The 16,060-nt window shown below is 43.9% G+C and overlaps 1 protein-coding gene across 1 annotated transcript in view; it reads right to left on the reverse strand.

The window, feature by feature from the left end:
• The window catches only part of LOC137332311 (protein diaphanous homolog 1-like), a 347,604-nt gene that overhangs the window by 261,610 nt on the left and 69,934 nt on the right, over positions 1-16,060 (reverse strand). The window contains exons 2-8 of the mRNA XM_067996041.1: positions 13,133-13,159; positions 10,990-11,139; positions 9,830-9,931; positions 8,173-8,303; positions 5,555-5,641; positions 2,570-2,630; positions 1,545-1,684 (exon numbers count right to left, since the gene is read on the reverse strand). Of these exons, the coding sequence (XP_067852142.1) occupies positions 1,545-1,684; positions 2,570-2,630; positions 5,555-5,641; positions 8,173-8,303; positions 9,830-9,931; positions 10,990-11,139; positions 13,133-13,159 (698 nt within the window). The remainder of the gene's footprint in view (positions 1-1,544; positions 1,685-2,569; positions 2,631-5,554; positions 5,642-8,172; positions 8,304-9,829; positions 9,932-10,989; positions 11,140-13,132; positions 13,160-16,060) is intronic.

Here is a 16,060-nt window from a genome sequence, read left to right on the forward strand (position 1 = left end):
ACTGGAGGATTGCAAGTGTTACACCCCTGTTCAAAAAAGGGTAGAGGGATAAACCAGGCCAGTCAGCCTAACGTCAATGATGAGGAAACTTTTAGCGACAATAATCCGGGACAAAATAAATTGGCACTTGGAAAAATATGGGCTAATAAATGAAAGTCAGCACAGATTTGTTAAAGGAACATAGTGTTTGACTAACTTGATTGAGTTCTTTGATGAAGTAATGGTGAGGGCTGATGAGGGTAGTGTGGTTGATGCTTATATGGACTTTCAAAAGTAATTTAATAAAGTACCACATAATAGACTTGTTAGCAAAATTAAAGGGACAATGGCAGCGTGGATACAAAATTGGCTAGGGGACAGAAAGCAGAGAGTCGTAGTGAACGGTTGTTTTTCAGACTGGAGGGAAGTATACAGTGGTGTTCCCCAGGGGTCAGTATTAGGACCACTAATCTTTTTGACATATATTAATGACTTGGACTTGGGTATAGAGGATATAATTTCAAAAGTTTGCAGATTACACGAAACTTGGAAATGTAATAAACAATGTGTAAGATAGACTTCAGGAGGACATAGACAGACTGGTGAAATGGGCAGACACATGGCAGATGAAATTTAACGCAGAGAAGTGTGAAGTGATGCATTTTGGTAGGAAGAATAAGGAGTGGCAATATAAACGAAATGGTACAATTTTGAAGGGGGTGCAGGAACAGAGACACCTGGGGGTGCACATACACAAATCTTTAAAGGTGGCAGGACAAGTTGAGAAGGCTGTTAAAAAAGCATATGGGATCCTGGGCTTTATTAATAGAAGAGTACAAAAGCAAGGAAGTTATGCTAACCCTTAATAAAACACTGATTAGGCCTCAGCTGGAGTATTGTGTTCAATTCTGGGCACCACACTTTAGGAAGGATGTCAAGGCTTTAGAGAGGGTGCAGAGAGATTTACTAGAATGGTGCCAGGGGTGAGGGACTTCAGTTATGTGGAGAGACTGGAGAAGCTGGGGTCGTACTCCTTAGACAGAAAAGGTTATGGGGAGATTTGATAGAGGTGTTCAAAATCTTGAAGGGCTTTGATAGAGTAAATAAGGAAAAACTGTTTCCAGTGGCAGACGAGTCGCTATCCAGAGGACACAGATTTAAGGTGATCAGCAAGAGAACCAGAGGCGACACGAGGAAATATTTTTTTACACAGCAAGTTGCTATGATCTGGAATGCACTTCCTGAAAGGGTGGTGGAAGCAAGTTCTATAGTAACTTTCAAAACAGAATTGGATAAATACTTGAAGGGAAAACATTTCCACGGCTATGGGGAAAGAGCGGGGCAACGGGACTAATTGGATAGCTCTTTCGAAGAGCCAGCACAGGCACGATGGACCAAATGGCCTCCTCCTGTGCTGTACCTACTATGATGATACTATGAACAGAGAAGTATGTGCTTTTGCACAAAGATACATACAATGGTTCATGTATCAGTGACTCTCTGTTATTAAATATGCAAACATAGTACGTGCAACAAATGTTGCTTTTAAAGAATCATACACTTACAGGTTCTCAGGTTGCGACAGGATGCAAATAGCAGACAAGAGCTTTACAGCATCAATCATCATGGCTGGAGCATTAGGGTCGACAGCCTTCACCAACAGCAGAATGCCATCTTCGGAATCCAGCATCATTTTTATCCCATACTGCGAAGTGAAAGTTGAAATAAAATTACTCCACCTTCCATAAGAAGCACTAATGAATAAATTAACAAAATACCTGCTAGTGATAAATGTTTGTGTTTTTAACATCAACCTGTCTTTTCTTTTTTCAGATGCTAAGGGACCTGTTGTGAATATCCAAATTATTTTTTTTTCCCTTGTTGTTTTATTTACAAGCGTTCAATGCCTTGCATCAGAAGGGCAGCTGCCAATCCCAGAGTCCTCAGGCATAGAGCTAGCTGGAAACCTCATACTGATGCTGGGGTGGTGAAGGAAGGGCAAAGAATTACAGTGGTCACGGCCTAGGTCAATACTTGAGCAAACCTTGCCAGCTGCACTAATAGAACATTTACCAGACCACGGAAAGACCCGAGATCATCTTGAAGCCCTCCTGTAAAACTAACATTACCTCGGGAGGGAAGGAGCAGTCAAAATGCAAGGTACCGTTGAGGTTACTTCAAAAATGGTATTTTCCAATAGGTAATGTATCACGATGGGGGGAGGAAGGAAGGAGAGCAGAAAGCACTCCGAGACTTTATACCACCCGCTTTGATTTTTTTTTTCCCCTTGTGTGCTATCTTTAGTGATGCACATTACCTGAACTCTACAAGGAGAAACAAAAAAGTTGACATGAGCCACAGGACTAATGAAGCTTCTGAGCATTGATGCTTTTGCAAAGCAAAAAATGTCCCAATGCTGCATTCCAAAGTTACTCTATAGGTGATAATATTTGGTGCTTACAGGCACGAGAAAATGGTCAATGAGGACCTACAAAAACTTCAGAGTCTTAAAAAACTGAAGTTCTACTCAGTGGATCGAACACCAATCCATCCGACATTGCTCTTTCTGTAATAATATTAAAACACTTGCCTTGTTGTTCATAAAAGCTTTCAGGCACCTAATAATTTCATGTTGAATTCTGTAGTTCACACTGCAAAAGAGAACAATGCAAGTAATATTAGTACAGTGTTAAAAACAAGCTGGCATTGCGTCCAATGGGAGTTTTTTTTTCATCTTGTGACTGGTTAACAAAAACAGAAAAGGCTGCAAATACTCAAGGCAGCATCTGTGGGAAAACAAGTGTCAGTTCACATTTCAGGCCTTAAGACCCTTCCTCAGAGCTCAGTATTGTCCCCAGCTGACATCCACAATCTCTAGCATGGGTCACTGGATATGTATAAGGAGAGGTGTCCTGGTTGATTTTTTTATCCTTCCCCAACCCAAGAGTTGCTGATGCCAACTGTAGCATCTCAACACAAGATCAGCAAACTCAACACAGACCAGGGACTAAACTTGGAACCATCCCAGTCTGTATAGTTCAGTGTCTTTACCAAGTGAACCAGCGGAGGAGCCCCTTGGCCTACTTTAGATTATTTTCAATTTTTCTTGGCCACAGTTTCTGAAGAAGGTAACCAGCTGGAAAAGTCAAAAGATTTAAAATGCGTCAGTTATAAGAAATTGAGGAACACATACAGACCATTTAATGACTTTTTTTTAAATACAGATATTTGCTCCACGTGGGAGGAGCTCACGGACTACTTTGTCACTAAGATTGAGACCATCTGTTCAGCTGCCTCTGCCACTTCCCCCCTCTCCCCTAGCCCACCAAGCTAAACTTCCCCTACGGTTCCCCCCTGCCCTAGCCCTGAACTTGCATCTTTCTCTAGTTTCTCTCCTATCTCCCCTCATGCCCTCTCCGAGCTCATCTTGACCATGAGACCCACCTCCTGCTCCCTCGACCCTATTCCCACCAAATTGCTGACCACCCAACTTCCCTTCCTGGCCCCCACGTTAACCGATATTGTTAAAGGTTCCCTCTCCTCAGGTACTGTCCTCCTCCCCCTCATCAGTCCTCTCCTCAAAAAAACAGTTGACCCCTCTGTCCTTGCAAACTACCGCCCCATCTCCATCCTCCCTTTCCTTTTCAAAGTCCTTGAACGCATTGTCGCCTCCCAAATCTGTGTCCATCTTTCCCACAACTTCACATTTGAATCCCTCCATCAGGTTTCCACCCCTGCCACAGTACTGAAACGGCCCTTATCAAAGTCACAAATGACATCCTATGCGGCTGTAACGATGGTAAACTATCCGTCCTCGTCCTTCTCGCCTGTCTGCAGCCTATGACACATTTGATCATACCATCCTCCTCCAACGCCTTTCCTCCAACGTCCAGCTGGGTGGGACTGCACTCACCTGGTACCATTCTTATCTATCCAGTCATGGCAAGAAAATCACCTGCAATGGCTTCTTTTCCCGCTCCCACACCATTACCTCTGGAGTCCCCCAAGGATCTATCCTTGGCCTCCTCCTATTTCTCATCTACATGCTGCCCCTCGGCGACAACATCCGAAAACACGTCAGATGCCACATGTACGACACCCATCTCTATCTCACCACCACCTCTCTCGACCCCTCCACTGTCTGATTTGTCACACTGCTGGTCCGATATCCAGTACTGGATGAGCAAAAATTTCCTCCAACTAAATATTGGGAAGACCGAAGCCATTGTCTTTGGTCCCCGCCACAAACTTTGTTTCCTAGCCACCGACTCCATCCCTCTCCCTGGCCACTGTCTGAGGCTGAACCAGAACGTTTGCAACCATGGCGTCCTATTTCACCCGGAGATGAGCTTCCAACCACATATCCACTCCATCACCAAGTCCGCCTACTTCCATCTCCATAACATCACCCATCCCCACCCCTGCCTCAGCTCATCTGCTGTTGAAACCCTCATCCATGCCTTTGTTACCTCTAGACTTGACCAATCCAATGCTCTCCTGGCCGGCCTCCCATCTGAAACTCTGCTGCCCGTATCCTAACTCACACCAAGTCCCGTTCTCCCATCACCCCTGTGCTCGCTGACTTACATTGGCTCCCAGTCCGGCAACGCCTCAATTTTAATATTCTCATCCTTGTTTTCAAATCCTTTCATGGCCTCGCCCCCTCCCTATCTCTGTAACCTCCTCCAGCCCTACAACCCTCCAAGATCGCTGCGCTCCTCCAATTCTGGCCTCTTGCGCATCCCCGATTTTAATTGCTCCAACATTGGTTGCTGTGCCTTCAGCTGCCTTGGCCCTAAGCTCTGGAATTCCCTCCCTAAACCTCCCCGCCCCTCTACCTCTCTCTCCTCCTTTAAGACGCTCCTTAAAACCTATCCCTTTGACCAAGCTTTTGTTCACCTGTCCTAATATCTCATGTGGCGCCGTGTCACATTTTGTTTGCTACTGCTCTCGTGAAGCACCTTAGGAAACATAGAAACAGAGAAAATCGGAGCAGGCCATTCGGCCCTTCGAGCCTGCTCCACCATTCAATATGATCATGGCTGATCCTCTATCTCAATACCATATACCCGCTTTCTCCCCATACCCCATGATGCATTTTGTGTCTAGAAATCTATCCAGCTCCTTCTTAAATATATTCAGTGATTTGGCCTCCACAGCCTTCTGTAGTAGAGAATTCCACAGGTTCACCACCCACTGAGTGAAGAAATTTCTCCTCATCTCAGTCCTAAATGTCCTACCCCGCATCCTGAGAATGTGACCCCTTGTTCTGGACCCCCCCCCAGCCAGGGGAAACATCCTCCCTGCATCCATTCTGTCTAGCCCTGTCAGAATTTTATATGTTTCAATGAGATCCCCTCTCATTCTTCTAAACTCTGGTGAATACAAGCCTAGTCGACCCAATCTCTCTTCATACGACAGTCCTGCTATCCCAGATTGTCTTACTAAGTTAAAGGTGCAATATAAATGCAAGTTGTTGTTGTTTTTGATTTAAGGAGGCCACATTAGCAAAGACAATCTCAAGCATATTTGTGAAAAGATGGCCACTAAAAATAAAGCACTGTGATTACTTTACCTTGAAGGATCCAGCTGCTCATCCTGTAACCCTTTCAATATATCCAACAGTATCACTAGTCCCTCTGCACCAAAGTTCTGCACCCAACTGTTTAAAGAAAAAACACAAACAGATTTATTCTATACAGTTTGCGACCACAATGGGAACCGAGAGCAGAATGCAGGGCTTGTTTGAAGATACTTTCTTGGGTTACGGCGCAGTCGGCTTCCCAATGTCACTCAGGTGAATACTTATTCTTTGTTTGGACTATCAACCTGAAGGATACCCAATGCCAAGGCTTGATCGGCATCAGTTGTTGCTCGTGACAGCTTAATGTCATCAGATGCCAGTGAATTCCCAGCGTCGACTGAAGGCATCAACTCCTCAGAACTGCATCAGGCCAGTGTTGCGATGACACCAATGGGTACCAATGTATGTTCAGCAACAACCAAACACAGGCCACTGGATATCTTACGTTTACTGTTCTTGCCTATTTTGATCTGAATGATACAAGTAACACGCTGTAACTGTTCCTTACAGGTTCCTTCTGTGAACTCAAAACAGGTTTGGCAAGTTGTCGTATTGTGTTTAGGGAACAAACATTTAACATGACTGTGAGCGCTAGAAATTGTGAATAGGCCACCGCATTTTGCACAGCATTTGAAGCTTTTCAAAGGGTGTCAGTGCAGACAAGCAGACAACTTTGGAAGCACCGAGCTTCTTTTGATGCTGGTGATGTCTTGCACGAGTCAGTACTGAAGGATGCACTGGACCGCAGACCAAAATCGAGCATAGAATCTGCATTGAGTGTACAATTCTAACCTGTGCATCCCCGATTCTCCTCACCCCACCATTGGCAGCCATGCCTTCAGCTGTCTAGGCCCTAAGCTCCGGATTTCCCCCCTAAACCTCTCCACCTCTCTCTCCTCCTTTAATGCAATCCTTAAAGCCTACATCTTGGACCAAGCTTTTGGTCACCTGTCCTAATTTCTCCTCCTTTGGCTTGGCATCACTGTTTGTCTGATCATGCTCCTTTGATGTGCCGTGGGGCACTTTACAACATTAAAGGCACTATGTAAATTCAAGTTGTTGTTGCTCATAGAATCATATAATGATACAGCACAGAAGGCGGCCAATCGGCCCATCGCGCCTATTCCTTACCCAGTTATATGCCAATGTTCATGTTTGATTTGGCACCTTTACTGTTCTTTATTTGGCCATCTAGGGAACAGACTACTGCTCACTGGTACTACCTTATCACCTAAAGAGCACAGCTTTTCTTTCTTTTGCGTGCTTGTTCTGAAAAGAACAGCCTAGTACATTTTTTTTATATAAAGAGATTGGTTGTGTGGTGCCAACAAGAATCAGCACCGTATGCTCCTGGGAAACCTCGAGAGGAAAACATTCAAGTACCCAAGAGGCCAGATTAACGAATAGAATGCTTGCTTAGCTTAATGTCTATCTAAGCAGTGGAGGAGGTCAGATACTTTGACTTAAAAAGCTGTCAGCCGTGGCTCAGTGGTAGCACTCTAACCTCTGAGTCAGAAGGTTATGGGTTCAAGGCCCACTCCAGAGACTTGAGCACATAATCTAGATTAACATTCCAGTGCAGTACTGGGGGAGTGCTGCACTGTCGGAGGTGCCGTCTTTCGGATGAGACGATAAACCAAGGTTCCGTCTGCCCTCTTAGGTGGATGTAAACAATCGGATGGCATTTTCGAAGAAGAGCAGGGGAATTTTCCCGCAGTGTCCTGGCCAATATTCAACCCTCAACTAACATCACTAGAACAGATTATCTGCTCATTTATCTCGTTGGTGTTTGTGCGTCCTTGCCATGCGCAAATTGGCTGCTGCGTTTCCCTAAATTACAACAGTGACTGTACGTCAAAAGTATTTAATTGGCTGCAAAATGCATTGGGACAGCCTCAGGTTGTGAAAGGTGCTGTATAAAGAATCTGGTAAACATGAACTGGCAAACAGTCAAGAGTTTTTTACAATATGGTAGTAGGAGACCATGTATTGCACTGCATGTCTACGGCAGTAGTTCTACCCTTGTGGTGAAAGTGGAATGAAGAATATCTTGATTCACAGCCTTTTACGAACAAAATATATTTTGTATTTGTTTTATAAATGTTACTGAAAAGTAGATTAGCAAGTATTGAATAGGTACCAAATATATTGGGCTCACTCTCCAGCTTATATTGAAATGGTATGTATTATATTGCTGCATTGTGCAGTGCCTAGAAACATGCAGGTGACTAGCTTTTATGAATGGATGGCACGGAGACCAGAACGGTTGGTTAAAAGTACGAACATAGTTTGCTCTACTTGGAAGGCAGATACTGTCGTTTTGTTTAATAATGGAATATTCATTCCACCTCTTCTCCAAAATATGTGAAGAAATGAACGAGAAACACACATAATGAGACTAACCATTTCTCCAAAGCACTTTAAAATCAAGCAATTCTAATTGAACCCTCATGCAGGTTTCCAGGATCTGCATAGCCACACATTTTTTTTTTCTCTAGACAACTAAGCTCAATCATCAAAGATGCAACCTTGGAACTGGATCTGATACTACGCAAAATTGCTTTCAAATTTAGTAATCCACACTGGTGAAATCCTATCGTTTCCATTACCTGACTGGGTTATTGTTAAGAGAAACCCTTAAGGACTCCAAACAACTTAGCAGCTGGTTCTCTCGTACTCCCGACTTCAATTCTTGGATGTACATCAACGCCGATTTGGAACTTTCCTTCTGACTTTGCCCCTAAAAAGGGAAAAAAAAAATTCCACGTGAGAAAGACTTCACCCATGTTGAACAACTGAGGGAGGTAGATGTTAACACACACAAGGATTTAATGCTGCTTCTAATTTGGTTATTATGCTGGAATTACACATCAGCCACTTACTCATAGGGACGGGAGGAGGCCATTCAGCCCCTTGAGCCTGCTCCGCCATCCAATTAGATCAGGGCTGATCTGTACCTCAACTCCATTTACCCGCCCTTGACCCATATCCTGATACCCTCACCCAACAAAAATCAATCTGAAAGCTCCAATTGACCCAGCATCCATAGCATTTTTTTTGGGGGGGTGGGGGGTGGAGTGGAGAGAGTTCCAGATTTCTACTACCTTTTCTATGAAAAAGCGCTTCCTGAATTCCCTCCAAAAATGGCCGAGCTCTATTTTTAAGATTATGGTCCCCTCGTTCATGGTTTCTCCCACCAGAGGAAATAGTTTCTCTGCATCCACCCTATTAAGTCCTTTTAATATTTTAAATACCTCAATCAGATTACCCCTCAATCTTCTACACTCAAGGGAATAAAAGCCAAGTTTATGCAACCTGTCCTCATAATTTAACCATCTAAGCTGCTCGTTTAGGTATCCCTGGCTTTTACTATGGTACTTAACGGGGCTGGGTTCAAAAATGATTAAACTTACTTGAGGGCTTGGACTATCTCTAGCTCCACCCAAAACTCTGCTACCCGTATCCCATCCCGCACCAACTCCCACTCACCCATCACTGCTGTCCTCGCTGACCTCCCAATCCCCCCGATTTAAAATTCTCATCCTCGTGTTTAAATCGCTTGATGACCTCACCGACTGCAATATCTAACTTCCTCCAGCCCTACAACCCCTCCCCAGAACCCCTCATCCCTCTGACTCCGGCCTTTTATGTTTCACCTCCACACCGGCCTCACCATTGGCAACCGTGCCTTCGGCCATCTAGGCCCCAAATTCTGACGGTCATTTCCTAAACCTCCAACACCCCCTCCACGCTTAAGATCCTTCCTGAAACCCACTTCTTTGACCAAGCTTTTGGTTCCCCCCCACCTCCCAATATTGCCTGCTTTGGCTCGAGGTCCATTTTTGTTTGATCTATGAAGCACCGCGAGATGTTTTCTGCGTTGAAGATGTTATATAAATGTATGTTGTTGATCTTCAGGCAGACGTCAATCAATTATGACTGTCATGGTAGAAGTCACAGCAACAAGACCTTTAACTCAGCAATTAAATGTCAATTTGTGTTGGGGACTAATATGTCCATACAGTGATGTTGCACTAAGTTAAGTTATGTGGGGGCATCCCCGTGAAATGCAAATAAATCACTGGTTTATTGCCTCCACAACTGAAATAGATCTGTGAAAAAAGTTTGAATACATTACACTGTGCAAAAAACAGGCTCCCAAAGTGCATCTTAAGGAAGTTATGGCATGGACCCATAAGTCTTGAAATTAGAATCCACAGAACCTCTTGTAGGTTCAATATCGGCTAGGAGTAGTACAGTACTTACTGCTTTGGAGGTATGTAGATACTGTGAAACCATTTCTCTTTTTATCATTATATCTTTGTTTCTCAATGGTTGTTGTTTTTCTTCATTCAAATTCATGTCAAGCTATTAAAAGATAAAGAATAAACAACGCAAATTACTTCTGAAATGGAAATTAGCGGTTGGGGTTATTGATATACCAAACTGTTTCTCCCAACAACCCACATCCATAAAGCCCTCCCTGCTCCACTGTAGTGTTGCAGGCCTGAAGAAATACAAGTGGGGGGAATAAAAGGAACGTATTCATTCTACTCAGCAAAAAAAAAAGACTTTTGTTTTTCCAATTTCTGTCCTCATCTCCTGAAGTTTCAGACTCACCGTGGGGTACAGTTCTACAGGGCCACCTGCCCACCAGCATCTTGCCCCAGCGTTCATCGCTCGTGTGAACCTGGACAGCGAGTGACTTTGGGAGTGGGAGCATCACTTCAGAGCTCGATCCTGCCCTTGCCAGACCCCAATCAGGGACGGGACCGAGGATCTGTGTGGCTCCATTGCGCACTGGGTGGCCCCTTTACCCACTGAGCCATCCAAGGCTTTCAAATTGGTTTGCTTCAAATTGAGTAGAAGCTGAATTGTACAACTCTGGTCATTTGTAGCTTAACTTTTCTTGCAATATAAATTCAGATCTCATCTTATTAAAAGGGAGCCCCTGCAATTTTATATAAAATATGAACATATGAAAAGGATAGAAAAATACCATCAGTTCCATTAATGCTCACCCTATCTACTAGATAGTACAACCTCATGCATCAATCCCTCCCAAAATCCCATCAACTCCCAGGGTAAACAACAAAAAGAAGGAAACAAAAAGTAACCAATTTCAAGGGGGAAAAAAAAAATCTGGGATTCCACATGGCAATTAAGGAAACTCCAGGAAACCACGGTTAGCTCCCTCCCCAAACACACCACAATATCCAAGGAGAGAAAAGGCAGGTTAATGTTTCAGGTGGAGACCCTTTGTTGAAACTATCCGCCTCTACCTCAAGTGTCAACCTGTCTTTTCTCTCCTCACGTGCTGACGGACCTGCTGCGCATTTCCAGTATTTTAACCTTTTATTTCAAATTTCCGGCATTTTGATCCATCCAATTTTAAGTTGTGCAAGGCTGAGGAGCAAAGCACCTACCAACATCTGCTCAAATAGGTCCAGCACCTCTTTATCAGACAGCGAGAACAGTGCCGAGGAATGGGCTTCGTAAACTGTTGTCGAAGAATGTCTCGCGTGAACATACGGCTTCTCCTTCTCCTTCTTCCTTATACTGGTGAATCGTTCCAGCTGCAAGACAGGGTCGGTAAAAAAAAAAATTAGACATAGTTCCTCCTTAGCCTTTTCACAAGTACATCTTTACAGTAAAATCGGTGTCTGTCGGAGTCATCAGCAGCAGATCTGTGCATCACTTTGCTTCTTCCTCATTGGTTAAGTTTGTTTTTATCTTTTCTAATTGGTGAATAACAAAGTTCAATAACATAAGAAACAATCACACTATACAAACCTCTTTCCCCAATTGCCTTCCTCAAAAAATAATTCTACACAATCACAATCAAGCAAAAGAAAATGTGAAGCATGACAGATCTTTACCCTGCCAACGATGCACCCATAAAAACAACATTTATAAAACAGTAAATGCACAAAAAAACCTGAAAGAAGTCAAACTTAAATATCCCAGCCTCCAATTGCCGTAACTTTCCCGTATTATGGCCTGACCCAGCTCTCCCGAACGTCTCCGTCCTCGAGTACCCCCAACCCAATATATCGTGGTCCAGTTCAACCTGCCCAGCTCAGGCCTATATTGAGCAACGCATGCCAGAAAGCACATGTTCACAGGTGATCTGTCAGCTTCGTGTTAAAGGAACCTTGTGACTGCAATCAATGGACCAGCGCCAACTTGCTGCATTTCCCAGCTGGAAATGAACTAGTCTTGCCACAAAACAGGTACCTTTTTAGTTATATCAGGTCCAAACTAAGGTTTAACAGTGTGGTAAGTCTTAATGACAGCCAAACAACCTCTCTGGCACTGAAAATTCAATTTTTAAAACGTGTGGTCCCATTCATTGCGATTTTAATAGCTGTTGGACAATTAAGAAAAATAAATAAATGTAACTGTTATTCCTTCTCTTTACTGGCTGCCTTTTGCTCCTGTGAAAGAAAACTAACATGCCAAATAAAATGATCCCGGATCACATGCCCTCCCAGATCTCATGCCTGAGCTTGACAAGATAAAGTGGGAATGTGTAATGAAATTTCTTCCTCTATAATGCCAAAAGACTGAATGAACAGCACTAAAATTCTCCCGTCCTGTCTACTGACGTTCAGATTGACTGTCGTTGAAACATTAAGATATCAAAAGATATGCCATGTGTTAAGATTCTGTAATTATGGATCTGTGACACCGATAACCTGCCAACACCAGAGATGATGCTAGGTCCAATACTTCTAGTTAAGGCAGTTCCAACCACATTAACCACAATAACTCCACTAAGTGTTTCAGATGATTTGTGGTCATTACCTGACCAATAATAACAGGCACGGTTTAGGAGAATATTTTATAATATCAAGTCACACAGACGCCTGGAATAACCTTGTAGGTGGATTAAATTTGCCAGAGCTAGCCAGGGTCTGTCCCTTAAAGGGATGAGTGGTGATTCCAGACCAGAGACTCCAGCGGTGCAATGATATTCATCAACAAGCTGTAGAAACCGACCAACATTCTGCTCATGCAGGATGCACCGTATAGGGGTGAAATCTGATGAACACTGACCATTTGAAGGAAGTGACCAGTTGCTGACAATAGCAACAGTTCCTCAATTTGTATTAATAAAAGTAGGGAATCACATATGGTGTTGCTCATGCCGAGTTGGTATATATTAGACGCAGAAATGGAGCCTTCTGAGCCCCTTCCCCATAAACCTCCCCTCCCACTCCTCTTGTTCCAACTTCCCACACACTCTCTAACCCTGTTTGACCTGAAAACAGCACATGGTCTTAACTACCTGTGTGCAATGAGAGATTAACTAGTTTATATACAAAGAAATATAGAAACTAACATCTTCACTGAACGTTTAGATTAGAAAATCCATATGTAAATAATAAGAGTCTTGCACTTCACAATAATGGGCTTTACAGTATTTATCTGCAGCTGATCACCGAAGCAAACAATAACAGATCAAGTCTGCATAAAACAGTGCTTAATACAAGAGTAATTTACGAGTTACAAAAACATGAAAGTACAGCACTGAGCAGCATAAAAAAAAACATGCAAGATGCTTACCTCATCAGGAATCAACTTCTTAAAAGTCTATAGGTTGGAAGTAAATAGAAAGAGAAACAGATAAGTTTTTATCCATCACCAAAAAGGGGGGAAAAAAAAAACCCAGGAACACCCATGAAACAGTTCTACAAAAACAGTAAAGTCACCCTTTCAGCAGTTTTAACCCAATCTCCGTTGTCATCGGGCATAATTAGCATTTTGGCACCAATGCACAACTGGAGGGAAAGGGATAGAGAGAGAACTTAGGCCAATGCACTGTATATATTTTTGAATTCATCCCCTTCAAAATTTCTCCCACCACCAGGAACCAATAAATGTACCGCTGAGTATATAAGTGAACATAGTACAAACATTTCTCATGCCCATTATATTATTTTACTCCAATGCTGGTGATAACATTGACCATCATGTAAAAGATATGCTGAAATACTGGGTTAGTGAAGTGAGCAAACCACCATGTTTGTACGAGTTATATTGGCAGCAATGCTGGTTTGCTTCCACCAGAGGGCGATGGTGCACTTCAAAATACATAAATGCTGCACAAAAAGTATTTCATGATTTTATTCCTTATTTTTTGGAACAGAAAAAATATAAATCAAAATTATTTACCACCAATTATGCAACCCCCTTCCACCCACCCCCCCCCCCCGCCCCAGGTCAGATTGGGCTATGGTTCCATAGCTGTAAACTGTCCTTCAGTCCCTCACATAAGTAGCAACTCTTTTAGGTTTGAGCCTAGCAGGCTATTCAAGCATGGAAGGCATCACAACCAAGCCCAATTTTGTCCTCACTTGACATCTACACCTGTGCACTTTTCAGCAAGGGTCACTAGATAGTGCTCAAGAGCACGAGCCAGCTTATTTTTCACCTCTCCAGCTCAAGGCCATCAAGACCAAACCCACATCTGCCGTCCTGGCCACAATCAGCAACAAAGCACAAACTTTCTGGTCTCTTCGGCTTATTTAGTTATCGCACTGTATGGGATACAGGTGGCAGTCGGAGGGGATGCAGTTGAACAGGTGGAAAAGTTTGATGCTGCCTGGCCTGCTGAGTGTTTCCAGCATTTCCTATTTTCATTTCAGATTTCCGGCATCTGCATGTATTTTGCTTTTGTGAAAAGCACACCTGGGTGAGTCAGGGGCAGAGAGAGAAAGGGAGTATTGAAGAGGACATCAAAACATAAGGACATAAGAAACAGGAGCAGGAGTAGGCCAATCGGCCCCTCGAGCCTGCTCCGCCATTCAATAAGATCATGGCTGATCTGATCCTAACCTCAAATCTAAATTCATGTCCAATTCCCTGCCCGCTCCCCGTAACCCCCAATTCCCTTTACTTCTAGGAAACTGTCTATTTCTGTTTTAAATTTATTCAATGATGTAGCTTCCTGGGGCAGCAAATTCCACAGACCATTTGCTTCTGCTGTTTTTGGGAGATTAAGCAGGATATGGAAGGCCAAAGACATATCAGTAAAAACGAAGGTATGAGTTTATGAAGCGATGGTTATCCCCATATTCTTATACAAATCTGAGTGTTGGAACATGAGAAAAGTTGATGAGCAAAAGATACTAACGGTAGAGATGAGTCGGTTGAGAGGAACACTGGGAACCCCTCCAATCAGGATTCCGCACCTGCCACCACTGCCCTTATCAAAGTCACAAATGACACTGACTGTTGACCACGCCATCCTCCTCCAATGCCCCTGCTCCGTCGTCCAACTGGGTGGGACTGCCCTCGCCTGGTTCCATTCTTATCTATCCAGTCGTAGCCAGAGAATCGCCAGCTTCTCTTCCCGCTCCTGCACCGTTAACTCCGGAGTTCCCCAAGGATCTATCCTTGGCCCCCTATTTCTCATCTGCACGCTGCCCCCTCAGTGACATCATCTGAAAATAGGTCAGGTTCCACATGTACGCTGACGACACCCAGCTCTACCTCACCACTACCACCTCTCTCGATCCCACCGCTGCCTCTGATTTGTCAAGCTGCTTGTCCGGCATCCAGTACTGGATGAACAGAAATTTCTTCCAACTAAATATTGGGAAGACCGAAGCCATTGTTTTCGGTCCCCGCCACAAACTCCATTCCCTAGCCACCGACTCCATCCCTCTCCTTGGCCACTGTCTGAGCTGAACAAGACTGTTCGCAACCTTGGTGTCCTATTTGACCCTGAGATGAGCTTCCAACCACATATCCGCTCCATCACCAAGACCGCCTACTTCCACCTCCGTAACATCGCCTGTCTCCGCCCCCGCCTCGGCTCATCTGCTGCTGAAACCCTCATCCATGCCTTTGTTACCTCTAGACTCGACTATTCCAATGCTCTCTTGACCATCCTCCCATCTCCCACCCTTCATAAACTTCAAAACTCTGCTGCCCGTATTCTAATTTGCACAAAGTCCCGTTCGTCCATCACCCCTGTGCTCGCCGACCTACATTGGCTCCCGGTCCAGCAACGCCTCGATTTTAAAATTCTCATCCTTGTTTTCAAATCCTTCCATGGCCTCGCCCCTCCCTATCTTTATAACCTCCTCCAACCCTACAACATCAGAGATCTCTGCCTTCCTCTAATTATGGCCTCTTGGACAACCCCAATATTAATCGCTCCACCATTGGCAGCCGTGCCTTCAGCTATCTAGGCCCTAAGCTCTGGGATTCCATCCCTAAACCTCTCCCTCTCCTTTAAGATTCTCCTTAAAACCTACCTCTTTGACCAAACTTTTGGTCACCTGGCCGAATATCTCCTTATATGGCTCGGTGTTAAATTTTGTTTGATGACAGTCCCGTGAAGCGCCTTGGTATGTTTTGCTACGTTAAAGGCACTATTTAAATGTAAGCTGTTGTATTATCCAGGATGCAAAGAATGATATAATAAGAAAATGGCTTGGACAAGAAACAGCGCTGATACAGAAGATCCAAGAAAGATGACAGCAA

This window comes from Heptranchias perlo, chromosome 14, assembly GCF_035084215.1.
Source record: "Heptranchias perlo isolate sHepPer1 chromosome 14, sHepPer1.hap1, whole genome shotgun sequence".
Classification (NCBI taxonomy): Eukaryota; Metazoa; Chordata; class Chondrichthyes; order Hexanchiformes; family Hexanchidae; genus Heptranchias; species Heptranchias perlo.